At 48.2% G+C, this 27,615-nt stretch overlaps 2 protein-coding genes and 1 long non-coding RNA gene across 16 annotated transcripts in view; 1 reads left to right on the top strand and 2 right to left on the bottom strand.

Moving 5' to 3' along the window:
- LOC111529651 overlaps nucleotides 1–1,351 on the bottom strand; it is a 57,004-nt gene extending 55,653 nt beyond the window's left edge. Inside the window, exon 1 of the long non-coding RNA XR_002727495.3 lies at nucleotides 1,211–1,351. This is a non-coding gene — a long non-coding RNA (uncharacterized LOC111529651). The remainder of the gene's footprint in view (nucleotides 1–1,210) is intronic.
- Nucleotides 1,067–27,060, top strand: SLC22A5 (solute carrier family 22 member 5). 2 transcript variants are annotated; one of them, XM_023196447.3, is made up of 11 exons: nucleotides 1,067–1,732; nucleotides 9,442–9,513; nucleotides 9,655–9,758; nucleotides 15,711–15,865; nucleotides 16,891–17,062; nucleotides 18,557–18,683; nucleotides 20,465–20,565; nucleotides 22,209–22,423; nucleotides 23,908–24,090; nucleotides 25,143–25,278; nucleotides 25,652–27,060. In XM_023196447.3, exons 1-11 carry the CDS (start codon nucleotides 1,340–1,342, stop codon nucleotides 25,737–25,739), a joined length of 1,746 nt encoding a protein of 581 aa, XP_023052215.2. In that variant the 5' UTR covers nucleotides 1,067–1,339; the 3' UTR covers nucleotides 25,740–27,060. The 2 variants fall into 2 exon arrangements, with proteins under 2 accessions (XP_023052215.2, XP_023052210.2); XM_023196442.2 differs by lacking the exon at nucleotides 9,442–9,513.
- The window catches only part of LOC111529568, a 48,750-nt gene continuing 36,275 nt past the window's right edge, over nucleotides 15,141–27,615 (bottom strand). For 4 of the 13 annotated variants that reach the window (XM_023196468.3, XM_023196490.3, XM_023196482.3 and 1 more), the window contains 2 exons: nucleotides 26,199–26,261; nucleotides 15,141–16,310 (listed from right to left, as the gene is read on the bottom strand). In XM_023196468.3, coding sequence (XP_023052236.2) covers nucleotides 15,921–16,310; nucleotides 26,199–26,261 — 453 coding nt within the window. In that variant the 3' untranslated portion in view covers nucleotides 15,141–15,920. The other 9 variants (XR_002727482.3, XR_002727477.3, XR_002727480.3 and 6 more) reach the window with 7 other exon arrangements.

Raw genomic sequence — 27,615 nt, 5'->3', positions numbered from 1 at the left:
CCTGTGAAATACACTGAATTCTTAAGATTTAGTATGAGGAGGGAAAAAAAGATCAATGATTTATATACAACAATGTAAAATATCAATAATTTCTATATTGATTATATGATGAAATGATCATGTTCTGGATATACTTGATTAAATATACTATTAAAGTTAATTTCATCTTTTATTTTTACTTTTTAAATATGAGCATTGCCAGATAAAATACAGGACAACTAGTTACATTTTTATTTTATATATTCCTGCATGGGACATATTTAAAAATTATTCATTCTATATCTGAAATTCAAATTTAACTAGAAGTCCTATATTTTTATTTGCTAAATCTGGCAATTTTATTAATATGGCTACCAGAAAAGTTAACATAACAAATGTAGCTCCTTATCCTATTGAACATTGCTGCTTTAGAATCACCTCACTGCTTTTTTTTTTTTTTTTTTTTCCAGTTAGCTTCCGAAGAAACTCTGCAAGGAAATAACTAATCTGTGGGGAATATTTAATCCTAGGCTAGGATCGTTAATCGTGAAGTTAAATTTTTACATCTGCATGAACAAAATGGCTTGTTACAGAAGAAAATGTGGAAAGGGCATCGGAACTAGAATGAAAAGTCATAGCTCCCAGCCTCTTTACTAGGGTAGTTAACAGTCCCAGGTTCAAAATAATCCCCCTTCCTCTTATAAGGATAGGCTGTGTCAAGAGCAACTATCTGTGAGACCCTAGCCCAGTTACTTCCTCCTTACCCCCGCCCCCAAGTAGGCCTCGCAAAAAGTTGGGAGCGGCGCGTTTTCAACACTGGAGCTTCGCGGTCCCTCTCCCACTCGCTCCCAGTCCCCCGATGGAGGAGCGAGTTCGGACTCGGACCCCAAGGCCGCTAGTCCCGCTGCCTTCCTAAGCCGAGCCCGGGCTACCTCGGTCGTCCCCAGCAGGCTTGGCTGGCGGAGGCCTGGCCGCCGCCAGGCCCCCAGGACAGGCCCGGCCGGTGCCTCAGGTGCACTCGGCTGCCGGCCCGCCCCGCGCCCTCGCGGCCCTCCCCAGCTCCGCCCTAGCAGCCCGCCCCAGCTCCGCCCTCGCCGGCCCCGCTCCGTCTGCCGGCGGGGCGCGCCTTGTGGCCCAGGCCCCGGAACCCTCCCCGGCCGCGCGCCCTATGTAAGGCCGGCCGCGGCGGGACCAAGGCGACCAAGGCGGCAGTGTCAGCTTGCGAGCCTACCCTCGGCGGACGGTCTTGGGTAGCTCGCTGCCAGGCTCGCCCGGTAGGTTGCGGGTGCCCCGCGCGCACGCGCAAAGTCCTCCGCGTCGCGCGACCCCAGGCCGCGCTCTGTGGGCCTCTGAGGGCGGCATGCGGGACTACGACGAGGTGACCGCCTTCCTGGGCGAGTGGGGGCCCTTCCAGCGCCTCATCTTCTTCCTGCTCAGCGCCAGCATCATCCCCAATGGCTTCAACGGCCTGTCCGCCGTGTTCCTGATAGCGACCCCGGAGCACCGCTGCCGGGTGCCGGACGCCGCAAACCTAAGCAGCGCCTGGCGCAACCACAGTGTCCCACTGCAGCTGCAGGACGGCCGCGAGGTGCCCCACAGCTGCCGGCGCTACCGGCTCGCCACCATCGCCAACTTCTCGGCGCTCGGGCTGGAGCCGGGGCGCGATGTGGACCTGGGGCAACTGGAGCTGGAGAGCTGCCTGGATGGCTGGGAGTTCAGCCGGGACATCTATCTGTCCACCATTGTGACCGAGGTGGGTGCCGGCCTCTGCTGGGGCTGAGATTGAGGCGCGGAGGAGACTGTCGCGGTCCTTGAACCCGAGCTCCTCTCTCCCAGATGCGCGCTGGACGCTGTCACTCCCCCTCCCCCAACAGTCAACACCCTAGCGATGGAGACCCTCCAGCCAGGTGGCTTGGGAACGTTTCACAAGGTGACCTCAAGTCAGAGTGTACTCCTCCCTGCAAGAGGTTGTCAGGGTGGTCTCCCATCCTGATGGCCACTTTGCGAGGGTACCAGGAAGGTCCTGGCGGTCCTTGGGCGATATTCTATGGCCCTGAGTGTCCAAGACTTCCTCTAAGTGGGGTTGCGGGTGGTGAGTGAGTAGCAGAGCCAGGGCTTGGGCCAGGGGCTATCCCGTTTTTCCTCTAGTCTCTTGGCTTCTTTTTAGAAGAGAGGAAATACTTATCTTTCCTGAACTTTTAAAGTTAAATAAGGCATGTGTGTACAACTGCCTCTTCCCTTTTTCCCCTAGTTACTCCTTCCCCTACCGTCCACAACCCAGAATGACAATCTGGTCATGCCCTGTAAGTAATCCTTTGCCTTTTCCCATGGTCAGTTGTCAGTTTTTTTTTTTTTTTTTTTTTTTTTGAGACAGAGTCTCCCTCTGTCGTCAGGCTGGAGTGCAGTCGTGTATTCTCGGCTTACTGCAACCTTCGCCTCCCGGGTTCAAGTGATTCTCCTGCCTTAGCCTCCGAGTAGCTGTGAGCCACCACGCCCAGCTCATTTTTGTGTTTTTAGTAGAGACAGGGTTTCACCATGTTGGCCAGAATGGTCTCAATCTCTTGACCTCGTGATCCACCTGCTTCTGCCTCCCAAAGTGCTGGGATTACAGGTGTGAGCCACCACACCAGGCTGTCAGTTGTCAGTCTTTAAGATCCATTCATCTGAAGATCTGTTCAGGGTGACTTGTTGACCTGGAATGTTTTCTAAGGTATTATGAGGCAAGGCTGTTGGCCAGATTTAGTTAAAGCATACAACCTTAGGTCATAGGGTGTGGGGGAACCTTTCTCATTTCTCAGCTCCTTGAATTTTCCCTCTGGGTGGTTTTGTCTGTCCCCTCTGAACCTGTTGGAGCAGTTGTTGGAGCTGGATGTAGGAACATGATGTTAATGATGGATATGTTTTGTGTCTTTTTCAGACACTGGCACTCTAGCTCCCTGAAGTTTCAGCAGCATTGAGTAAGTAGCCAGTGAATAGCCCTCATTGATAGATAGGCTCACTAAAATGTGCTAATGACGAATTCGCAGGTTAGAGAAGGCTTCCCGGAGGAGGGGGACTCTCAGTGAGCCTAGGGTGTTCAGCTCAGCATAATAGTGAGCTGAAGGCCCCAATGCAATGGCAAGAAACCACCCAGCAGGAGGGCAGAGTTCACAGAGAGGGGAGAGTTCACAGAGGGGGAGAGTGCCACAGGCCCTGGCATGGCTTCAAGCCCTGCTGGATGTTGGTGCTGAGCCTCCCTCCTGGAGCCTCGGAGGGGCTTACAGGGGCTCTGGAGGTCCCAACTGTGTTGCTTCTTGGCGTCGTCACTCTTCAAGGGAGTCTGAGAGCTACCCCTAAAGACTCAAGTGTGTGTGCACGTGTGTGTTTTTTTTATGTTTGGAAATTTGATGTCCCCAGCACCTGGACCTGCTTTCTCCACATGTATGTAGTGGGAGTGTGACCTGAGCCCCACTGGGATTTCTTAGCTAGTGACATAGCTGCAGTGTCCAGAGGCATCATGACTTGACAAAAGAGGCACTCCCTGGAGGTAGCCAACTATGCTTTCTGGCCTGTGAATCCACAGGGAATTGGAACCTTCAGTTGCCACAAATCCTGGGTCCTCGCCTCACAGGTGGGTCTGTTACCTTCCTGGAAGCCAGTGAGTACTATGAAAGCAGAGGCTGTCCCTGAGGTTGCAGGCAGAGGCCACAGAGGGGAACATGACGCAGGAATCCCTACAAATTCTACTTGGGGCTGCCTAAAGAAGAGGGAGGTGGTGAAGTGAGAAGAAGCTCATGGCATCTCTTGGGGTTTTACATTGACCCCTGAGGGACCCCAGCTTACTCTAGTCATTTGTTCCTGCTTTGCTGCCCTCATCCCACATTGGACTGAGTGGCGGTGGCATTGATGAACTCCCGAAGGCCAGCCGTGCCAGGGAGTCTGACCTTATCTTGCTGCCAATGTCAGCCTTTTGTTTTTTAATATTTAGACTATTTATTTAGCTGTCTTAGCAGTTTCAAAGCAGTTGTGTGCCCTTTCACCTACTTATATGTTGTCAGTCTTTGTAGGGAGGCCAGATTAATGCTTAGATCTTTGTTTTGGGCTACTGGAATGCTTGACTTGAAGTTCAGAGCTACTTGTTCTCAGGTGAACGGCTACTGCTGGAAGTTGCTGCATCAACATTCTAATGGCTTTTTCTATGGCCTGTTGTCTTTCAACTCAAACCTACCCTGCTGACCACTGCATCTAGTCCCATGCCTGCTAAATGTCTCTAAGCCTGCCCTCTGCCCCAAATCATACATTTGTAAGTACACTGGTATTGCATTACTAGTCATATTTTTTTCCACTGAAGACTGCAACCTCAGGTGTCTTGTCTGGATTTTTTTTCTTTGTTCAAGTTAAAGTACATACATGTAGTACCAAACTTTGTGGTGGATTTAGATCTTTGCATCTTCCTCAATTTCTGCCACAATTCTGGATGCAGAGGGAGGTTCTCAGGAAAATTTTTATTGAATGGGTTAATGAATAATTTAAGAAATCATCTCTAAAATTTCAGAACTAAAGAAAAATAATTCAGTTCTTAGAAGGGAAACTTGAGGGTGGCTGAAAAGGATTGACTGGAATTTTTTAAAGGAAAGGTGACTCCCCTGCCCACTGACTGGGGCTTTGACGCCACATGGATGTGGAATGAGGTGTTGGAATTGGCAGAAGGAATCTGCCAGTAATTAACAAATAAATAAATATTGGCAGGGTGTGGTGGCTCACGCCTGTAATCCCAGCACTTTGGGAAGCCAAGGCAGCAGATCACTTGAGATCAAGAGTTCAAGACCAGCCTGGCCAACATGGTGAAACTCCATCTCTACTAAAAATACAAAAATTAGCTGGGTGTGGTGGCACGCACCTGTAATCACAGCTACTTGGGAGGCTGAAGCAGGAGAATCGCTTGAACCCAGGAGACAGATGATGCAGTGAACCGAGATCGAGCCACGACACTCCCACCTGGGTGGCAGAGCGAGACTCCATCTCAAAAGAATAATAATAATATTAATAAATAAAAATGATTTTATGAGGTGAAAGAGTTTTATGCCCCCATGTTTCAGGAATCGTTTGGTGGTCCACATGGTTCTAGGCTGGCCTCTCCTGTGGCCCCTTAGTCATCCCTGGGGTACTGGGGAATTAGCTAACCCATCATGCAGTGCTTCTTGGCCATGGACTGCCACATCTGCTGGGAACCTGGGTGGTTTCTGAGATTGCCTGGGCTGCCTGCTCTTTGGTTTCACTATAGCTCTGTCCAGCCTGTGGACAGACAGGTTCCTTGAGAAACTTCTGGCCGGATGTGGTGGCTCATGCCTGTAAACCCAGCACTTTGGGAGGCTGAGGCAGGTGGATCACAAGGTCAGGAGTTAGAGACCAGCCTGGTCAACATGGTGAAACCCCGTCTCTACTGAAAATACAAAAATTAGCCCCACATGGTGGCGGGTGCCTGTAATCCCAGCTACTTGGGAGGGAGACTAAGGCAGGAGAATTGCCTGAACCTGGGAAGCGGAGGTTGCAGTGAGCCAAGATCACGCCATTGCATACCAGCCTGGACGACAAGAGCAAGACCCTGTCACAAAAAAAAAAAAAGAAAGAAAGAAAAGAAACTTCCAAGCTACTCTGCATCACCTTGCTCTTCACCTGTCTGCTTCTGAGAAGCCCTCGGCCCAGTCCTGGGTGGGACTCCCACTCTCTCCCTATTGTCCTGGACTAGCTTTTCTATCAGCCTTGTGTCGTGTAGAGATAAATCATCTTAGAAGATGGGAGAGCCCTCACTGTTATTCCCAAAGCTGCCTGGAGGAAAAGCCAGAGCAACCTGGGAACTGGGGCTGGGGCTGGGCAGCAGAGACCCGAGAGACCTGGAGCTTGAGCCTCATTGCTATACCTTTGCTGGTTTCTCTCACACACAGACCCTCATCCAGGCTTTTGCAGCTATATAGCAAGGCAGAGAAGCCACCTGTGGGGTCCCGTGGCCCACTATGCACACACATAGTAGACACTTCTGGCTATGATTGGTCAGATTGAGCCACTCTCTAGCTAGCTGAGACCTGTCATCCTGGGTAAAGTTCTGACAGTTGACGCAAAGCAGGGGGTCAGGGAGCCAGAAAAAAAAAAAAAAAAAAGTGTCAGGCGTGGTGGCTCTTGCCTTTAATCCCAGCACTTTGGGAGGCTGAGGTGGGCAGATAACCTGAGGTCAGCGTTCAAGACCAGCCTGATCAACATGGCAAAACCCCATCTCTACTAAAAATACAAAGCTTAGCCAGGCTGGTGGTGCATGCCTGTAGTCCCAGCCACTCAGGAGGCTGAGGCATGAGAATCACTTGAACCCGGGAGGTGGAGGTTGCAGTAAGCCGAGATTGTGCCACTGCACTCCAGCCTGGGCAACAGAGCAAGACTATTTCAAAAGAAAAAAAAGATATTCTGGAGATTGAAGTTCAGGAGTTCAGGGTTCATCTCAACTTTGGGCAGCCAAGCAAGAACTAAAGTATACCAAGACGTTGAAGGTTGATACCTTTTTATTTATCCATTCATTCACTCACCTCTGTACCAAAGAGCTCCTGAGCCTCTCCTCTATAAAGGGGGCACTGCCAGGAGTTGTAGAGGATGTGATAGCAAAGATAGCAAATACCTTTTCTCTTTGCTCTGACAACGCTGGGGCAAGGATTATTTGCATCATTAATTGCAGCAGGAGGCGGGACAAAATGTGTGTAGGAATATAGGAATACATGGCAGTCAGTAACGCGGTGCCTAGCCGCATGTCTGACTGTTGATACGGTCAGGCTAGGTACATCCCCTCAGGGAAGAACTTCTGCCTTAGGGGCATACACCCTATCTTTTTTTTCCCTTCCTGCCAATTCACAGGTAAGAACATTCAGTCCCAGGGAACTATGTCATCTCTCTACTTCTCATAACTGAAAAGCAGTGCCAATTATGTATGAGGCACAGGAGACACAATTCTCCCTCTTTTTAAAAATGTTTAACAGCTCTATTAAGGTGTAAATGACATAAAAACATGTAGCTAAAGCATGCAATTTGACATACATGTATCTCTACACCTTTGAAACCATCACCACTAGAAAGGTGCATTTCTTCCTCAGGAAGAGGGGCAAGTCTAGGCCCTTTGCCAGAGTTGCTCCCAGATTGTTTTCAGGTTGGGCCTGCTTTCACAGCTCAGCCAGCTGAAGGGTGACAGCGTTAGGCTCATGACCCAAATCTTAAACCCACACATTCCATTTTAACATTGATACCTGTGATCATCAGCCAGTATAGCCCATCCCATGTGCCAGGTGGAGGCATCAATAAGCTGGTCTATAACGGCTTTAATCACAGCTGGGGAACCAGGAGCTAAGGAATGCTAGACTCCTTTGTAAACACTTTAAGCAGGGGGTACTTAGCCTGGACTCTATTTGCTTCTCACCCACCTCTTCTAAGGGGGATTCTGGCCAAGTCCTGGAACCCACTGCAGTCCATCTGGTGGTTGACAGGTATGTGGACGGATTGGCAGGCTGGGACCCAATCTATGTTTGCCCTTGTGTTCAGTTTTGAGACCTAGTGCCTTTCCCGATCCTGCTTACAGACCCCCAGTGGCCAGTAGGAAAGAAGTGTTAATGCATATTTGCTTTTGGAGGGCCCAAAGCCAGGCCCAGAGAGTTGTCAAGGGCTGTCGTTGGGTGGATGGCAGAGATAACCAAGGAGTTACACACCTGCCTAGGCTAAGGACAGGCTGGAACAAGTGGAGAGGGTGGGGCTAAGGGAGCCTGAGAGATGCTCTGGGGCCTATCTCAAAATGAGCACTACAGTCACCCTGTCCCCTGCAGAGATTGACCTGGTTTTAGGTCGCACCCAACCTTGCCAGCCCAGGAGTCCTTAGAAGCCTGATATTGGGAGACCTGTCCTGGGGTCTGCAACTCCAGAACTCACTACAGAAGCCCATGTGGATTGCTAGTCTAGCTCAGCCATATGGGTCCCCAACCCTCACCTAATGATAGTCCTGTTGAGAAACCACTGCTGACCCTTTGTTTGTGTTTTCATCTTTTCTACTATAAAAGACATGCTAGCTGGGAAATAGAGCCCATCATACTCAAGAGTGGCAGGAGCCAGGACCTGGCCCCTGAAGCTTGGCCTCACACACAGAGGCTGGCACCCTGTCATCAAATCCCTCAACTTTGTCTCTCCCTCCACTCCCAGTCCTAGATTTAGCAGCCATGTGTGAGTGGGGGCCACTGCAGGGATACTCACCCACCTACCAGAAAGATGGCCTGTGGGTGCTGGCCTGTGGAGGTTGGAGGCTGTGGCAGCCTGGGCACTCAGGCTGTGGTGCTCCCATGTTCTTGACTCCTGCTAGTCTGGGCTGCCTCCTGATTAAGGGTTGGATGCTCCAATTCTTCCCTGGGTTGGGGATTGCCACCCTATTCCCAGCCCATCCAGGTCCGTGCTTGTTCCAAAGTGGAGAGCCAGCAGCGTGCCTGCTGCGGGAGTTCTCCGTGTCCAGCCTGAGTCTTGCCTGCCAACCCCTCTGAGAGGTGTCCAGAGGCATGGAGAAGCAGGCTTGTTTTTCCTGTCACTGGCCCGGAAGAGATGCTTTGTTCTAGGGAGCCGCATGTCCCCTTGCCTGCGTTGTTGGTGAGGAGCCAGCAGGCTCCGTGGAGGGCAGGCCAGCAGCCTGGCGCCAGGGAGGCAAGGGTCTGAGTTCCTAGGAGGGTGGCTGCTCATGTGAGAAGTCTGCAAAGGTTACTACTGAGCACCATCTCTCTGTCTGAAAAACATTTGTCGTTTTTCTGTGAACCACCAAGTATCCTGATTGGGCTTTCTTCCTGGTTAGGCAGGCGCAGCCTGATCCGGGTGTCTGACTGCTTCCCCATGTCTTCAGACCTCTTTTTCTGTTCATGGTAACTGTAGATGGAACCACACATTGGATGCTGGAAACTCAAGAGGTGCAGCCTGTTCCTTACCCCAATCTCTGTTTTACAAATGGGGAAATCAAGGCACAGCATGGGGTGATGCTTATCTGAGGTTGGAAGAGTTAATAGTAGAGTGGGAGCTAAAACCCAGTTTCTTACCTCCAAGCTCAGAGCTTTCAGCTGTAATTGAGCCTAGTATAGTTGGTGTGCAGCATCAGAGATTCCAGCTCTAAAGGTCACAAGAAGGACCCGGTTGGCCCAGGGTGGGAAGCTGAGCAGAACAGGTCCAGATGGCACACTCTGTGCCCTGGCCTTAGTTTCTTGCTGGATGCTTTGGCCTGTAGAGCCCCAGAGCCCTGCTTCCAGAACCACTCCAGTGACGTTCATGCCAATGGCCTGAACCCCACTGAGCGAGGGTGCCCTGCCTCTTCCACAGCCCTGGGCTCTGCTCAGATTTTTAGGAGCAAGCGTATGAGGCCTTGCCTTCTTCAGGGTCAGCATGTTGATAGAACACTTACTCTCTGCCCGTCTGTCCTCAAAATGGAAGCAAGACAGTGGGGCCCACAATGCTATGAAAAACAGGATGGGGAGGAAGCCTGCTCTCTGCCTTCCTGTCCAGGTGAGCCATCACCTGACTAAATGAGTTCACACTCAGAGCATGCAGGGATGCAGGATGTTCTGACTTCATTTTCCAGGATGCCTTTGCTTTAAAAACCTTTTAAAAAGAAGGGAATGATACACCCCTTTGTTCATCTTGCAGTGGAACCTGGTGTGTGAGGACGACTGGAAGGCCCCACTCACGATCTCCTTGTTCTTCGTGGGTGTGCTGTTGGGCTCCTTCGTTTCAGGGCAGCTGTCAGACAGGTAAGGTGTCTGTCTCCTACAGCAGCAGGGGACCTCAGCACTGAGCGAGAAGTGTGTGCCTGGCCCTTGATTTCAGTTGGTAGTATTCTTTCAGCCCAGGGCCCTGTATTTTAAAGAAGAGGAAGCTATGTCTATGGTATAGACTCCATGCCTAGTAAAAAGAGCCAACAAATCTGACTCCATAATTCTTGCTAAGTAAGGAAATCTGAGCTATGTAAGCCGAGTGTATCTGATCTGGTTGACTAGGTAATATGCCATGATTCACTTCTGCAGTAACCTGGCTTGCTTCCCCTGGGTCACCGTGACTCTGTCATGCCCCTGAGCATGGGAGAAGTTGACTTCATGCACACATGCACATGTGCTGGATTGTAGATCTCTAGTGGTGCCACGGTGTCTGCCTCTGTTGTCCTAAGAAGACCAGCATTCTGTCTGCAAAGTGAGAGGAGCTCTCACCAGCCACCAGTGGTATGACAAGCAGAACTCTTATGTCCACAAGGCTGATGCCCCTTAGCTAAGTGGCCTGTGATTTTGGCATTTACGTTATGACAGGAGGGAGAATACTGTTTTGATCCGTTTCTCATAAGCAGGTTATTTGTGTAATTCTAAAGCTTTTAACTCAAGGAAACATTAATGGCTTAGAGAATCTCAAACCCCTCGAAATTATATGCATAATGTTAGAGACTACATGTGAGCACTTTTTTGGAGAGAGGTCCATAGCTTTCATGAAGTTCTCACAGGGGTCCATTATGTTGTGACTTCTTTCCCTGGAGCTTCAGGGTCTGTCACAGAAGACTGTGAAGAGAGTAGCAGCCTTCAGCAAATCCTTGGCCACATGGCACATGTGAGAACACCCCACAGATTGGTGGGTTACCCGGTGGAAAGGAGTCCCAGCATCTTCCCTGGTTTTTAATTCCTGGCCTCAAGCAATCCTCCCTCCATAACCTCCCATAGTGCTGGGATTACAGGTGTGAGACACCATGCCCGGCCAGATATTTTGTTGTTGTTGTTGTTGTTGTTGTTGTTGTTTGAAACAGAGTTTCACTCTTGTTGCCCAGGCTGGAGTGCAATGGTACGATCTCGGCTCACCGCAACCTCTGCCTCTTGGGTTCAAGAGATTCTCCTGCCTCAGCCTCCCGAGTTGCTGGGATTACAGGCATGTACCACCACGCCCAGCTAATTTTGTATTTTTAATGGAGACGGGGTTTCTCCGTTTTGGTCAGGCTGGTCTCGAACTCCCGAACTCAGGTGATCCACCCGCTTTGGCCCCCCAAAGTGCTGGGATTACAGGTGTGAGCCACTGCACCTGCCCAGCCAGATATTTTTTTAAAAAACAGGCTAACCTGTTTATTATTCCTAGTTTACAAATGGAGAAAGTGAAACAGGGATTAAATAACTTGCCCAAGATTTCACAGCTGGTAAGTGGCAGAGTTAGGATTTGGACCCAGATAGTCTTGCTCTTCTATTTTGTATGGACTACTGTTCTAGGTCCCTCCTGTCCTAGAACTTGCTTTCTAGCAAGGTGGAATGTATTAAACAACCAAGTGAGGAAGTCGTTGTTGTCCCTGGTCGTGGTAAGTGATAAAGAGAAGTAAGTGCAGAGTGCCACAGGATTGTCTAACAGGAGGTCGGGGGGGCATCCCTGAGAAGGTGAAGCATGAGCTGAGAGTTGAAAGAGGAGTCGAAAGTAGCCAGCTGAGGGGTAGAGAGGAGAAAGAACATCCGGGCAGGGAGAACAGCACGTACTAAAGCAGGGGCTCAGGAAGAGGCATGGCAGCAGGACAAAGTCCGTACGACAGAGGTGCAGAGAGTGGTGTCAAGATGAAGGGGAGAGGCATGCAGAGCCCTGAGCAGATGAGGAACCAGGGCTTAGTGGATCACAGTTAGGACTTTGGGCTTCAGCCATAGAGCAGGAGTGGGCTACTGAGATTTTTTAAAGCAATAGCGTGACAATCCGATTTGTACTTTTTTTTTTTTTTTTTAAAGATGCTTTGACAACCTTGTGGAGAAAATTGAAGGGAAGCAAAAGGTGTTGCAGAGAGACCGATTAAAAGGTTGTCACAGTAGTTCATGCCAGAGATGATGGTGGTAGAAATGGAGGGAAGTGGTAAGAGGTAAAATCAACAGGACTTGCCAATGGGCTGGATGTCGTAATTGAGGGAAGAAAGCTTTCTGGCCTGGGTAACTGGATGAATGAAGGTACACTTCTCTAAGACAGAGAATGCTGGAAAAGAACCACGTTCATAGATGTTGAGTTCAATTTGTGTGCACTAAATTTGGGGTGACTATGAGGCCCCTAAGTGGAGAAGTAGAGTGTGCAGCTGGCTGTGTGGATATGGTACTGCATGAGAGGTTTTGGCTGCAGAAAAACATGTAGGAATTGTCAGCGTATAGAACCCTCAGCAGAGCCCCAGATGGGGATGAGGTTGCCTGGGGAGAGGGGAGCGGGGAGGGTAGAGGGGAACTGGGGGAGGATTGTGCTGTGCTTAGAGGCCTCCCGAGTGGACATGGGAGATTCCTTCTTACGGAGCTAAGTGACAGCTGAGGCTCAGAGGAATGCCCTTGATGTGAAAAAGAGAGTGCCCAAGTTCAGAGCAGAAATGCAGTGTATTTTTCTGGGTCAACTGTGTCATGGGTCAGCTTAAGAACCTGCTCACCATGTGACACAATGATTACCTGAGGAAAGCATGTAAGTTCCAAAAGGTCTATTCCCAGGGAAACTGGAAACAAAATTCGTGAGTATGTTTAGGACCACTTTAGTCTACAGAAGGGCTAATATAGTGTTTTTCAAACCTTTCTAAATATTCTGGCAACAGAACTTTCATTAAAGTAGGATCATTTAAGTCTAGTAAATGAAATACACCCTAAGTGGCTAAAAGTATGACTGTTCTGCCTGCAGCCCCTGCCTTCAACTCCCAATGCCCTGCCTCAAGCCTGTCTGTGCCCCCTTGGAAGGCCCAGTGCCCCGTGGGATGGACAGCTTCTGAGTGCATTATTTCTGAGTAAACCAGTTCTAAAACCTAAGCTAAATAGATTACCTGAAAGCAATCAATTCATGCCCTAACTCGTCTAGGACGTCAATGTAACTTTTTATATAGTATAAAGGTTTTACCATCTTTCTGGCATATGAATACGTCTGAAATTCAAGAGCAATTAAAGTACTCCTGGGTTGTCAGAGCCCTTTATGTGACACTACTGAGTCATCTTTATGCATGTGACTTGTAAGAGATGCGCAACTCTGGGAAGAAGTAGACTGCTGTGTCCTGTTTCCAGGTATGTGTGTGTTTGCCATTTTGTTGACAGACTTTAAAAGCAAACATTTCTGATCCCAACCCTGAACTGCCAGGGACTGGTGCTATGTAAAACGTTCTCTGGATCTGTCTCTTCCCTACCATCCCAGGGAGCTCTTAGGAAGGGAAAGGGCATAGAGATTATACCAGCCTGCCTTGTGGTTAGGAACCACCCCTTGGTTGGCATACAGAACACTCTTATTAAAAAAACAATGCAGGGGAAAGTGGAGTCTACTTCCAGGCGAGGGTTTCTCGACCCTATTAACATTTTGAGCCAAATAATTTTGTTGTAGGGTATTTTCCTGGGCATTTTAGAATATTTAACAACGTATCTGGCCTCTACTCATTAGATGCCAGTAGTACCCCAAAGTGATGGGAAAAAAAAACAACAGAAAAAAAAACTCTTACATTGAGGAAAAACACCAAACTCTTCCACATAGTTGCAAGACCTTGTGCAATTTGCCTCCTAGCCACCACTGTAGTCTTGAATTGCACGCCTGATGCCAACCACACTGGCTCCTCATGTTCACCATGCCCCCTCCAGCCATGGGGGTGTGTGGTCTTCTCAGAGTCTGAAACATTCCCCACACACCCCAACCCACCCCCTGTGGCCTTCTTTAACCATGCCAGCTAATTTAGCATCCCTAGTTCCTTGTGACTTTCGTTTATAACGTCTACCAGAAATTGGGGGGAAAAAAGTGTTACTATAGGATTAATGTTGGTCTTCCCCACTATACTGTGAATATCATTGAGAGCTTGGTCCCTACACCTTAAATCCCCCATTGTCAACTACTTTTTCCCATCTCAGTGCCCCATGATCAAGGCGACCCTCCCTGAATGTGCAGTTCCCCAACCCTTACACCCAGTCCAGGGTAACTTCCTTCCTTGTGCCTCTCATGAACCTGCATGCCAGTCCTTCAGTGCACTTGACTCGGTGTATAATTGTGTATTCAGTAGGGTGGTGTTAGATTAAAATGTGGTTAATGTATGTTTCACCAGTTATACTATGACACTCCTTAAGGGCAGAAACAGCATCTTTTTTATTTATTGATATCCAAAGTGCCCTCTATAATGGATGCTCAATAAACATTGAATGAAAGTGGGTGTCAGCCAGTACTGGCCAGACTCAAACTGAATCCAGTGCTTCCCACTAGCTTGACTTTTTCCTTCTTTGTGGCACTCTCTTTAAAATAAACCAAAATAAACCCAACTTTAAAAACTTTTAAAAATGAGCACAGATACAGAAAACCACACAGAAAAAATATGCAACTTAATGAATTTTTTCAGAGAAATAACCTTATGGCCACTTCCAAGTCAAGCAGTTGAACTTTGCTGTCCACTAAGAAGCCCTGTCCATGTGCCCCATCCCAATTACAGCATCCTCTCTCTCTCCCCATTAAGTAACTGCTAGCCTGACTCCTGTAATAATCACTTCCTTGTGAGTTGTTTTAGTTTTATTATCGAAATGTGCATCTTGACACAAGTTTAGTGTTGCCCACTTAACATATTTGATGTCTTTTAGTCTACTTAATCCATGGATTCTCCTTCTATCTCCTTCTATGCCTTACTGATTATCTATGAAGAAACTGAGCTGTTCCACCTATAGAATTTCACAGTCTGGATTTTGTTGATTGTACACTCAGGATGCAGTTCAGCACATTCCTCTATGCTCTGCATTTCCTCAAAATTGCCAGTTGGATCCAGAGACTTGAGATTCAGGTTCTGATTCAGGTTCAGTCCTTTTGGCAAGACCATAGGAAGCATGCAATGCCCGACTGTCTCTTCATGACGTTAACAGTCATTAGTAGGCCGGGCGCAGTGGCTCAAGCCTGTAATCCCAGCACTTTGGGAGGCCGAGACGGGCGGATCACGAGGTCAGAAGATCGAGACCATCCTGGCTAACACGGTGAAACCCCGTCTCTACTAAAAAATACAAAAAACTAGCCGGGCGAGGTGGCGGGCGCCTGTAGTCCCAGCTAATTGGGAGAGAGAGTCCAGAAATTGGCCTAAACCCAGGAGGCGGAGCTTGCAGTGAGCTGAGATCGCGCCACTGCACTCCCCCCTGGGGAAAAAAGGGGGACCTTGGTCTAAAAAAAAAAAAAAAACAGTCATTAGTATATAATGCATATATCTATTAATCCATTGGGGGCTATACATGGTATTATTCTAATTTTATTACCTTTTCATTTAAAAGTTAGAATACTTTTATACATAATACTACCTCTTATCTATTATTGGTTGCTGTTCACATAGTTTACAAAGGAAAATCAGGACAAATGCCTCTTTCTCCTTATTTGCCAGTTTTCATTTATAATGAATTGTTTCTCTGTCATTCTCCAAAGTTGGTTCTTTTTAAAAAAAAAAAATCATTATGAATGTATGGATTAAATAATTGATGTGTTTCAGTCTCTTGCAATCATTATCATAATTGTAGCATTGCTTTTTAGGCAACCCTGGTGCCCAGGCTATACATTTGTCCTGGGGAGTTGGTGGGGAGAGAAAGAGCATGAGCACCATGAGACCGAGACTGTCCCTGGCAGCCGGTATCCTGACAACACTGTTCACACCTGCTCCCTGGATGGATCTTGGGAAAGCCCCACTTGGTGGAGCCCATTCCTGCTGCCCTTTTCCAGCTGCTTCTCTGTCACTCTCCTTTTCTTCCCAGGTTTGGCCGGAAGAATGTGCTGTTTGTGACCATGGGCATGCAGACAGGCTTCAGCTTCCTGCAGGTCTTCTCAAAAAACTTTGAGATGTTTGTCATGCTGTTTGTCCTTGTAGGCATGGGCCAGATCTCCAACTACGTGGCAGCATTTGTCCTGGGTATGGTCATCAGGTTGGAGTTGAGTACTTGATCCTGTATTTCACCAACATCCCATCACCCACCTTTCTGGAGACAGCTGTGATGTCCCTCAAGGGGGACAGAGTTTTTAACAAAACCAGCCAGAGCTTCCTGGTGAACCGTGCTTACAGGCAGGGAAACTGAGCCAGACATGTGACCAGCCTGGGGTCCCCAGTAGCACAATGGCCTGACTTCTGATTTCCAGTTCTTTTCTGGCCTCTGGGCTGTGGCTCCATGGTCTTCGTACTTGACGGCCCATTTACTAGGACTCACCAGAGAGCCTCCATTTACAAAAAGGGCATGCCACTGCACAGGCTGAGCCAGCCCAGGAAAGAGGGTAGCATGGTTGGAGGAGGAGGGGCTGTGACTGGCAAGCTCGCCAAGGTAGAGAACCCCTTGTCTGCAGAGCACTGTGGCTGGTGATACCTATGGACAAGAATAAATTGATAGGAGTGGGCTTTCATCACCTTCAGGGTTTTAATTCAGAGTGCACACTGCAGGGCTTTGTCTCAAATGTGCCAGCCTGTTGTCACTGAGAAGCTGCGGGCCAGCCTGTGTTTGGAGGAACCTGACTCTAGCTGATAAGGCCTTTGAGTTCCTTGGGTTGTATTGTTGAAAGGATTGTTTTTTCTTTTCATATTTAATATTCTCTTTCCTTGAGGCTTAAGTCAGCATGTGCTGACTTAGTAATGACTTCACTTTTAATAAATTCTTCCTCATGTGAGGATTAAAGGGGGCCTACCATGGCATCTTTAGCATGTGGCTTCAGAACATGGTGAAATTTTCAAGAGAGAACTGTTGCTAGGGGGCCTGAGAGGCTACAGGGATGCAGCCCCAGGAGATGGTCAGATAGGAGGGTTCAGAATGCCATCCGCTCCCTCGCGCCAGGAACTTAAAGACAGTTCTGGCTGTTTTCTTACCTGCGTATTCACACAGATACCATAAAAAATTAATAAAGAAGTAATCCAAATTAAACTGCTAACTCGACCTCCCTTGTTTTGAACAGGGACAGAAATTCTTGGCAAGTCAGTTCGTATAATATTCTCTACGTTAGGAGTGTGCATATTTTATGCATTTGGCTACATGGTGCTGCCACTGTTTGCTTACTTCATCCGAGACTGGCGAATACTGCTGATGGCACTGACGGTGCCGGGGGTGCTGTGCGTGGCACTCTGGTGGTGAGTGTGACCCTGTGCCCCGTGTGCCCACTGGCAGGGTGATTTCTGTCTGGCCTTCACTAGAGGGCGGCAACAACCCATGAATCCCTGTTTTGTCTCCTAGAGACAGGAAGCATAGATGATTTATAAATTATTTCAGAATGTTTTCTCCACACTTAAAGAGCCAAAACAAAACAGAATCCCATGACGGCAACAGACTTGCTCTCAGTCCTGTGCTGGGTTGCCCCAAGTGCAGGGAGAAGTAGCAGTAGCTATGAGAAGATGGGGTCCAGCATGACCTGGAGGAAGTTCCCAAGCCTCAGGGCAGGACAGTGTAGGCCCTAGTTCTGGCTGTGTGCTGCCGAAGCCTCATGCCACAGGCACTGTCACCAAAAGCAAGTGTCCTCAGGGTAGCCATGTGGAGGAAGCCAGGCTCCTTCTGCACCACCAAAGTAGAGGAGTTGAACAGGCAGAGAAGAGGCCATTCCCGACCAACACAGCAGAGGAGCTAAGGTGGGAATCACCCCTTGCAGGTGGAGAAGGTGAGATCACCAGCCCACGTGGAGCAGAGAGCATTTCAGGGCATAGCGGGAGAGTAAGCCACACATCATGGGGCCCAGTCATGACCAAGGGCAGGGGGCGGCTACCTGGTCCCAGCAAGATGGAAAATAATATCCATAGAGCGCCTTGATAAGCATGCTAATTTTTTTTTTCTTTTTTCTTTTCTTTTCTTTCTTCTTTTTCGAGACAAAGTCTCTGTCTGTCACCTGGGCTGGAGTGCAGTGGCGTGATTTCCACTTACTGCAACCTCCGCCTCCCCAGTTCAAGCGATTCTCATGACTCAGCCTCCCGAGTAGCTGGGACTACAGGTGCCTGCCACCACACCTGGATCATTTTTTTGTATTTTTTTGTAGAGACAGGTTTCACCATGTTGGCCAGGCTGGTCTCAAACTCCTAGCCTCAAATGATCCACCCGCCTCTAAAATGCTTGGATTATAGGAGTGAACCACTGCACCTGGCCAAACATGCTATTTTAGGTGGAGTATCTGACAAGTCTGTTGGATAAATCAAGGGTAGGGTGAGGAGAGAAGAGAAGCTAAGAGGCTAGGGCAGAAGCTTCTGTTGGTGTCAGGGACAGGGAGGAGAGTGTAGCAGGGCCTGGGCTGGCCTAGACATGCACAGAAGCCCAGCTTCCGGAGCCCATCTTGCACCCATCTCCTCAGCCCAGCAGGTGGCACCACTGCTCTTCAGAAATGGAGGTGGCCAGCCAGCATCGGCATGCTGTCAGGGGGTATAAGGCTCTCACATTTTTGTGCAGTGTGGTGTACACAAAAGCTCATCCACCCCAGGTTATTGCTGCCTGTGGATCAGCTCTTTGCTTCTGGCTTGTGAACACCAAACATTCCACAAGCTCTGGTTCTGCAACCTCATTCCCTCCTATGGCTGTGCTCTGCCTGGTCTGTGGGTCTACTGTTGGCAGGGAGGCCTCACTGAGATCACACTTTGTACTGCCAGGTTCATCCCTGAGTCCCCCCGATGGCTCATCTCTCAGGGACGATTTGAAGAGGCAGAGGTGATCATCCGCAAGGCTGCCAAAGCCAATGGAATTGTTGTGCCTTCCACCATCTTTGACCCAAGTGAGGTAAGCACCACGTGGGCGCGGGTGAGAGGGACAGACTGACTGTGATTTGAGGGCAGCAGCACCCAGCCCTGAACTCCTCCCTGCTCACAGCAACCCAGCCCTCTCTCTGCCCAAGCCCCAGCTGCCCACCCCCAAGCCCCTCCAACCCCCCACCCCCACCCCCAAGCGGGCCCTGTTAACATTCAGAAGTTGAGGAATAGGTTACAGCTGCCTCACTCTTTTCACCACGGGTTTTAGATTTTCATTCTTTACTTCCTTCCTTTCTAGGCAATCATATATTTTAACCATTACTTCTAATAATAAACACTCTTTTTTTGTAATAGGCCTTTCATAAAGTCAGCATTTGGGGAAATCATTGTTTCTTATACCTCAGGTGGCTTGTCATCTTACAAAGATAACCCTGAATGTAAAATGTAAAGCACAGATAGATTTGGAGTTAGAAGTATTTCATCTCTTGAGTATTAGCAATTATTCATTAAAAATAATTTTTTTAAAAAAGTGTTTAGTCTCTTTCTGCCATCCAATGGTTAATTATTGCATATCGTCTTGGAGTCAGGTCCTTTTTGATGTCCACCTCTTCCCCCTACCCCACCCTCCCTGCAAACCCTGTTCTCACACACCATGAGTCATTTCTTGGCTCTGCCTGGTTCCTGGTTCTTGCTTTTCCTTCCCGTTCCCTCTACTACCATCTCTGTAGCAGGCAGTTTTCCTCGGTCTCGTGACTATGAGGAGAGGTTAGAAGCTGTAAATGCTCCCTGGTGTGGTTCTGGAATGTGTCTGTGGTCTAACTGGAAGATGAGGGGTTGGCTGTGGGAACAGCCACAAGCAGCCATGCTAAAGTGTGAGAGGCAGGCATGGTCGGCCTTGGGAAAGAGGGAACAGTTACTGTAGACAGCGGAAGCCAATGGCCACTGCCAGCCCTGCAGACTTCCCAGTGAGTGGTGGCCCAGCAGCCACTGCCAGCATGCACCAGAAAGGGGTCCTGTGCGCAAAGGTCAGGGAGGAGTGTGGCAGAGGGCTTTTAAGTTAGGTGGCTTTGGGGGTTTTTAAGTGAGGGGTCAATCTGGGTGAATGCATAAGCCCCCCTGGCATCTTTGAGGAAATGAGGCTATTTCAGGGGATCCTTTCAATACAAAGTTGACCTTTGGTTGAACTTCTAACTGGAAAAACAAGCTCCAAACCTGGGTTTGCTTAAGAAAGCAACATCAGTGTGTTTAGACGTGTGGTTTATTAATGGCCTTGGCTGTGCTGAATTTCGTAGGAAGTCACTCTGGGTGAAGCTCAGGTCAATTTTCCTGTTTTTCTATTTGAATTCTTTTTCCCTGGAAGCAGACCAGTAACTACATGGTATAAGGACTCGAAACATTAACTTTTTAAAAATATCAGACCAATAAACCACACAGCCAGGTTCTCTCTCTGACCCAGAGGGCAGGGAGCCAGGCTTGGGGAGGAATACTTAGAGGCCTCCTTGGAATGTGGCCACCGACAGGAAGGTGTGGGGGTGCAGTGAGGAAGCCGGTCAGTCTGGGCCTCTGTCTTCCTGTACCCTTGAGGGACTGGTCACCTACTTTTCCTCATTTTCATTCACTATGATTTGTTACTGACAAAGCCTAGGGAAGTTTTCACAGCCTAAAACACAGTCCTTACTGTTCTTAGAAACATAACACTCCCCAACTCTGAGATGCAGACAGCTAAGATGCCAGGGATTCAAGTATGTTATTGTGTGCTCTGAGTCGCTGACCACCTCTTCTTCCCATGCCCTTATCATGTTGTTCCTGCAGTTACAAGACCTAAGTTCCAAGAAGCAGCAGTCCCACAACATTCTGGATCTGCTTCGAACCTGGAATATCCGGGTGGTCACCGTCATGTCCATAATGCTGTGGTATGTAACAGACCTGCCTGAGGCTTCCAAAGCTTCTTGAAGTGGCCATTGGGCCTGTTGTTTACAGATATGCCTCGGACCAAAATTGAGGGCCTGTGTCATCAGAGAGTTAAAAGGATATGTCTTGTGTTAGATTGAAGAAATGGGCATGTCACAATTCTTAATGGGATGGAACCTCAGAGAAGGAGAATGAAAACAATTGTGGAGGCTATTTTGGGAAATATGGACTCTTTTTTGGGGAATCTCTCCAGATCTTAAATGAATCCTTGCCCGATTTGGGTCATTTAGTTTCTGTCTCCTACCCAGTCACAGACAGTGGCTGAGGAGGTCAGGTAGGGCTTTTAAGAAGGATCTGAGTGAAGACACCATGTCCTGTAGGCTGCAGAGGCTGCCAATTACTTTCTGGAAATGTGGAAGTAGGACGTGCTCCTCCTGGGATGTCCATAAACGGTCCTGGAGTCAGGGCTATAGCCTAGATGTCCTCACCAGGTTCCCACTCGAGGCATTTCACAAAGTGTGTCAGAAAAGGATTTGTGAATTACCATGGAGAGGAAACATGTCCAAGTGCACCTGGCTAGCTTTTGCTCAGTGGCCGAACCCTAGGATTCTAGGCGACTTCTGGAGCCTGGTGGGTGAACGTTGAGAAGATGGGCGAGGAGAGCGGACTTCATCTCAGAGTCCTTATTACTAGTCTCATCCAGCTTTGAGGCAGCCAGCCACTGCGCCTACTGAGGGGGTGCTATGAGTCATCCGCTTCCAGGGAATGGCCCAGGATCCCTCCAGGCATTTCACCATTCCCTGAGTTGGCCTCAAGACAGGAGCAGCAGGTAGCCTGCACCACATGCCAGCCTGTGATGAGTCACCTACTTTTGTGTTCACCCAGGCTGTCCTCCCTGCTCTGGATTTCCTGGGGACTCATGCCCATACTCTTTTTATTGTACCAGCTGTGTGTTCCACCTGCAGATGAGTCAAAGCAGTCTAATCCATAAAGTGTGGGTCATAAACAGAGAGAATGCCTACTGGGGATGCCCAGGTCAGGGGCACTGCAGGGCATAGAGATGAGAGGCAGTGTGGCCCCTCCATTGGGAGCCACCTCTCTGCTCCACAAGTACCATGGGGCTGGTGTTAGCTGCCTCTGACCAGCCTCTTCCTGACTGGTCACCACAGGTAGTGTGTGGGGGTCTCTCTCCAAGTGTTTGACCTAATGTTGTTCCTTTTGTTATCTTATCCCTGCAATCCTCTCACATCTCACTTGATGTCTGCCTCCTGACTCATTCTCTAGCTCCTTCTGCAGTTGCTGGATTTGTGGAGGTTCAGCTTAGGATTTTTAAAGCTGAAAGGCAGGTTGGAATTTTTCTTTTCAATGAAGTAAATCTATCTGAATTTTACAAGCTTTTTGGCTGGGACACTGTCTGTATGAAAGGCTCTGAGAGTGCACTGGTGCAGGGTTTACACTGTACCACTTGGGCTGGGGAAAGTTATCTTTTGATCTATGAAGACACAGGGTTACAGTTACTGCTGCCTTACTAGTCTCTGCTTAAAGATGGTTTGGAATTTACTGAAATAATTGCATTGTAAAAGTTGTACAGGTTGGGAGAGATATAGATACTGCTTTTCCAGCTTTCTTCTGCACTCTGTTTCAGGATGACCATATCAGTGGGCTATTTCGGGCTTTCCCTTGATACTCCTAACTTGCATGGGGACATCTATGTGAACTGCTTCCTTTCAGCGGTGGTTGAAGTCCCAGCATACGTGTTGGCCTGGCTGCTGCTGCAATATTTGCCCCGGCGCTATTCCATGGCCACTGCCCTCTTCCTGGGTGGCAGTGTCCTTCTCTTCGTGCAACTGGTACCCCCAGGTAGGGACCATGTGCATCTATGGTTTGGGGTCTTCTCTGAGTGTCTTATTTCTACCAGGCTGTCTCAATTAATAAAGAGAATAAAATCAAGCCCATCACAGCTCCCTTGCATGTGTACATTCTTGGCCTAAAAATCAATAGAAAGTGTCTTCTGAGACTAGAACACTTATGGCCTGGGCTTTGAGGGAATGGGAAAAAGCAGCCATTGGGGCTGTTGGTTAATTTTATACTCTGTACCCAAGTTAATGTGCTCATACTCTTTTCCACTCCAGAAGAAGGGGGAAGAAAGAGCTATCCCGTTACTTTTTTTTCCTGGCCCTGGCTTCTTTATTTATTCAACAAATAGCTCTGGCATGCCTACCACGGGCTGGGCACTGTTCTCGGTGATAACGATACACAAGAAAGCAAGCCAGGCAGATCCCCAGGCCCTCATGGAACATACATCCTAGTTGAGAAGACAGACAACAAACAATTAAATAAAATGCTTAATACAGTTCAGACTGCGTTACCTTCTAGGAATACAAATGAAGGACAATGCCGAGTTCGTTTACATAGTCACTGATAGTGTCCCTGAACAGGGGGCAGTTCATCTGAAATGTATATAAAGTGACAGAAAGCCCTGAAAAAGTCTGGGAGAACATTTTAGGAAGAAGAAATGGCAAAGGCAGTGACCCTGAGCAGGGGATGAGCCTGGCATGTTTGAGGAGGAGGGAGAAGGGGAGGGGCCAGACCACTGAGAGGGCCTTACGGTCCCTTAGCAGGAGTTTATTTCTGAAACTATCTTGGCATCCCACAGATGGGTGGGAGGTAGCCATTTACAATAATTTATAGAGTCTTCAGTGTACCTGTAGATTTGGGAGCCTCTGATGGTCACTTTTGGGCCCATCAGGCTGGGAACACTGCACAGGAACAGCTCCCCATGGGATGTGGCAGGAGGAGCCCAGAACCAACGTAGAGGCTCACAGCTGAGCTCAGAGTGACCTTCAGGTCACATATAGCTCTCCCATCAGCACAGCATGGAGAGATTAGAAGATCAACTTGAGATTCTGATGGCCTATGGGTTTTTTGAAGTCTGAATGGGAGGAAAGCATGAAATGAGTTAGCAATGAATTCTCCATTCATCTAAACATCATGAGTTAATTCCATAGTGCCTGCAGTGTGAGGTCTGGGGGTGACAGCTAATCCCTGACAGACATGTCTTTAATGACTTCTGGACTGGGAAGCAGGTTGATTGGACTATTGAGAAGCTTACTCTGGTGGTCTCCAGGCTGAGGAAAGCACATGTCCTTATAGCTGCAGTCCCCAGCCTCCTTTCAGCAGTCAACTTGGAGGGAAGTCTTGGCTATAGCTCCTTCCCCCACAATAGGAAGTGATAGAAACTGACTCCCCCAAAAATTTGGGGAGCAAGTATGTTTGTTTTGCTCTCAATAGCTGTGTGCCGTGGGTTGGTACCTAATCCTACCCTCTATCCTTTGCTCCTCCAGACTTGTATTATTTGGCTACAGTCCTGGTGATGGTGGGCAAGTTTGGAGTCACGGCTGCCTTTTCCATGGTCTACGTGTACACAGCTGAGCTGTATCCCACAGTAGTGAGAAACATGGGTGTGGGAGTCAGCTCCACAGCGTCCCGCCTGGGCAGCATCCTGTCTCCCTACTTCGTTTACCTTGGTAAGTCCCATGGGCCGAGGGCACACTAGAGCAGTGGGATGGAAGTACTAACCGGCTTGAATGTAAGCTGGAGGTCGCATGTTAACAGGAAAACAAGCTCATACGGCACATGGACTCCATCCAGTACTGGATCTTTGGCCAGGGAGGGTTCTTGTCCCAGTGCACTGGCCCTCACTTTCAAATGAATAACAACCTATAGACTACCTAGAAATTGATGAGAAAATTAGAGGGTTTGTTTCTGTTTTAGCCATCCCAGGCCTTCCATCAGAGACTACAATTCCTTTATCCTAAGAACCTACAGAGTGGTTTAGGGAGCCAGTGTACTTAGCTGGAGAAATTTCTTGGAATCAGAGTTTAAAAGGAACATGAGGGAAAAGATGTCCATGCAAGAGGTCTGATGAACTGAAAATTATAACCTAGAGCACTATAGAGTGATTTTATCCTGTGTGAAGATCCACCCCATGCCATTTTATGTAGCAGGTCTCCAGTTTTCTCTTCTCAGAATTATGTCTTCATAGCACCTGTAGTTTCCCTGCACATCCCTAGCCAGTACCTCTTTAGGGAGGGTGACACCCACCTGAGAGTACCCAGAGTGCTTTGTGAACATGGTATGTAGATCTCAAAGCAAGCAAAGCAGCCTGCCTAACCTGAAGGCAGATCACATGGGCTGGGATACATCTGCAGAGGTGGAAGAGTTATTTCTGTCCCTGGACAAGTATCTCGGGTTCCTTGGAAACCCAACCTTAGGAAATAATAATTAGCATGGCCCAGAAATAGAAATAATCAGCATGGCCCAGTCTTCTCCTGCAACCATCCCTTTTTAGTCCTCCCCTGCATGGTGGAACACTGCTGGGCTCTGGGCATGCCTGTGCCAGCTCTGGGTTCTGAAACCTGTCTAGGTGCCAGATTCTAATATGACTGCTCAGACTGTGGGAGATGTGAGACCAAGAAGGAAGGTGATCCCCTTCCAGAGTCCTGGGAGCATAAAGGGGTAGAGAGAGACCAAGTCTAACTGCAGCCCTGGGCCTGGGGCTCTGTCTGCTTTGCCACAGGTGCTTACGACCGCTTTCTGCCTTACATTCTCATGGGAAGTCTGACCATCCTGACAGCCATCCTCACCTTGTTTCTCCCAGAGAGCTTCGGTACCCCGCTCCCGGACACCATTGACCAGATGCTAAGAGTCAAAGGGTAAGAAGACCTCCTCCCTCAGTGCTGATGCACTGGGTCTGGGTCTGGCCAGGTCTCAGGCGCCCCTCACAATAGAGCCACTCGCAAACTCCCTCTCACAGACACCATGGACTAGTCCAGCCATTAAAGGGCTGTAAATGGCAAGGTGCTTACTTATAGTCCATCCTCTCTGGTCTCTTCCTGTGTGAACATGTCACTATGTACATCTCCATGGCAGTGGCCGCGCTGGATAGTGCAGAGGCTAGAAGACACATTTCAGAATCTGCTGCAAGATTCTCTTCCTAGGGAAGATATCCTCAGTTCTTGTTTGTTTGGAGACTAGGAGGCATCTTTTTAAAATGTGTTACTGACATATTTTTGCTTGTTTTTATAGAATGAAACACAGAAAAACTCCAAGCCACACAAGGATGTTAAAAGATGGTCAAGAAAGGCCCACAATCCTTAAAAGCACAGCCTTCTAACATAGCTTCCAGTAAGGGAGAAACTGAAAAGGAAAGACCGTCTTGCCAGCTTGTGCAGCTTGTGCAGACTCCAAGTCCTTCAGTGACAAAGGCCTTTGCTGTTTATCCTCTTGATCTGTGTCTGACTTGCTCATGGATGGGCACCCACACTCAGAGGCTACATATGGTCCTAGAGCACCACCTTCCTCTAGGGACACTGTGGCTATCTATACACAACTTCATCTAAGTCCTATTACGATGATGGACTCAGCACCTCCGAAGAAGTTAATTTTTCACTAGAGCCAGTGAGATCTGGAGGAATGTGAGAAGCATATGCTAAATTTACATTTTAATTTTAGACTACTTGAAAAGGCCCCTAATAAGGCTAGAGGTCTAAGTCCCCTGCCCCTTTTCCCACTCCCCTCTAATGGTGAACTTTAGAGGAAAAGGAAGTAATTGTACAAGGAGTTTGATTCTTACCTTTTCTCCGTTACAGAGGACATTAACTGGATCATTGCTTCCCCAGGGCAGGAGAGCGCAGGGCTAGGGAAAGCGAAAGGTAATGAAGATGGAGCAGAATGAGCAGATGCAGATGACCGGCAAGTGCATTGATGTGTGAGCTCTTAGACCACTCAGCATGATGACTGAGTAGACTTGTTTACATCTGATCAAAGCACTGGGCTTGTCCAGGCTCATAATAAATGCACCATTGAATCTACTATTCTTGTTTTCCACTGCTGTGGAAACCTCCTTGCTACTATAGTGTCTTATGTATGGTTTAAAGGAAGTTTATCAGGTGAGAGAGATGAGCAACCTTGTCTTCTCTCAAAGCTGTAGCGTGGGTTTTATTGTTTATTTGTTTGTTGTTGTATCCTTTTCTCCTTAAGTTATTTGCCCTTCAGAATACACTTGGGAAAGGCTGGTTCCTTAGCCTGCTGGTTTGTGTCTTTTTTTTTAAACACAGAATCACTCTGGCAATTGTCTGCAGCTGCCACTGGTGCACCGCCTTACCAGCCCTAGCCTCTAGCACTTCTCTAAGTGCCAAAACAGTGTCATTGTGTGTGTTCCTTTTTTGATACTTAATCATGGGAGGATATTACAAAAAAGAAATTTAAATTGTGTTCACGGTCTTTCAGAGTAGCTCACTTTAGTCCTGTAACTTTATTGGGAGATATTTTGTGTTCAGTGTAATTGTCTTCTCTTTGCTGATTATGTTACCATGGTACTCCTAAAGCATATGCTTCACCTGGTTAAAAAAGAACAAACATGTTTTTGTGAAAGCTACTGAAGTGCCTTAGGAAATGAGAAAGTTTTAATAAATAAAATGATTTTTTAAATAACAGCAGCTGCCTAGAATCTTTATTTCTAGAATTTAGTGAGCCTGTGCCACACTGTCACCTGCCTTTTCTCTGTGTCAGCTTGGGTTAATTCTAGCAATGGTTGGGATTAATCTCTAAGACTAAGATTTGATTCTTGTGAACTAGAATTCTTCACTTTATTAATTGACTATGGGCTGAGCCAGCCTTCTTGCACAAAGGTTGTAGTTTGGGTTCCGTTGAAAGTAGAGCCTGAGACAAGTGCTTCTGTGCAGTTAAGCAGTTTATGCTTTGAGGGCAGGATTCCAGGGAGCAGGAATAAAGGACAAAAGGAGGAGAACAGAGAAGGAGGGAGGCTGAATAGAAGGATGCATTTTCAGGTTGACTAGCACCAAGGGCAGGGATGTTCCATCCAGCAAGGACTTCAGAAGAAGCTTATGAAATGCATCTCAATACCATCTGAACCATGAGTAAAAGGGGAAGCATTTCTTTGTTGGCACCCATTTGTCAAAGGCAGCCCACACGTGTCAGCTCCTCATGTTTCCAGGCTGCACATGCACGAGTCCCAAATAAGTTCTGTC

This window comes from Piliocolobus tephrosceles, chromosome 4 (genome assembly GCF_002776525.5).
Source record: "Piliocolobus tephrosceles isolate RC106 chromosome 4, ASM277652v3, whole genome shotgun sequence".
In the NCBI taxonomy this organism is placed as follows: domain Eukaryota; kingdom Metazoa; phylum Chordata; class Mammalia; order Primates; family Cercopithecidae; genus Piliocolobus; species Piliocolobus tephrosceles.
The sequence above is the reverse complement of the archived record's forward strand: the minus strand, read 5'-3'. Positions and strand labels throughout refer to the sequence as shown.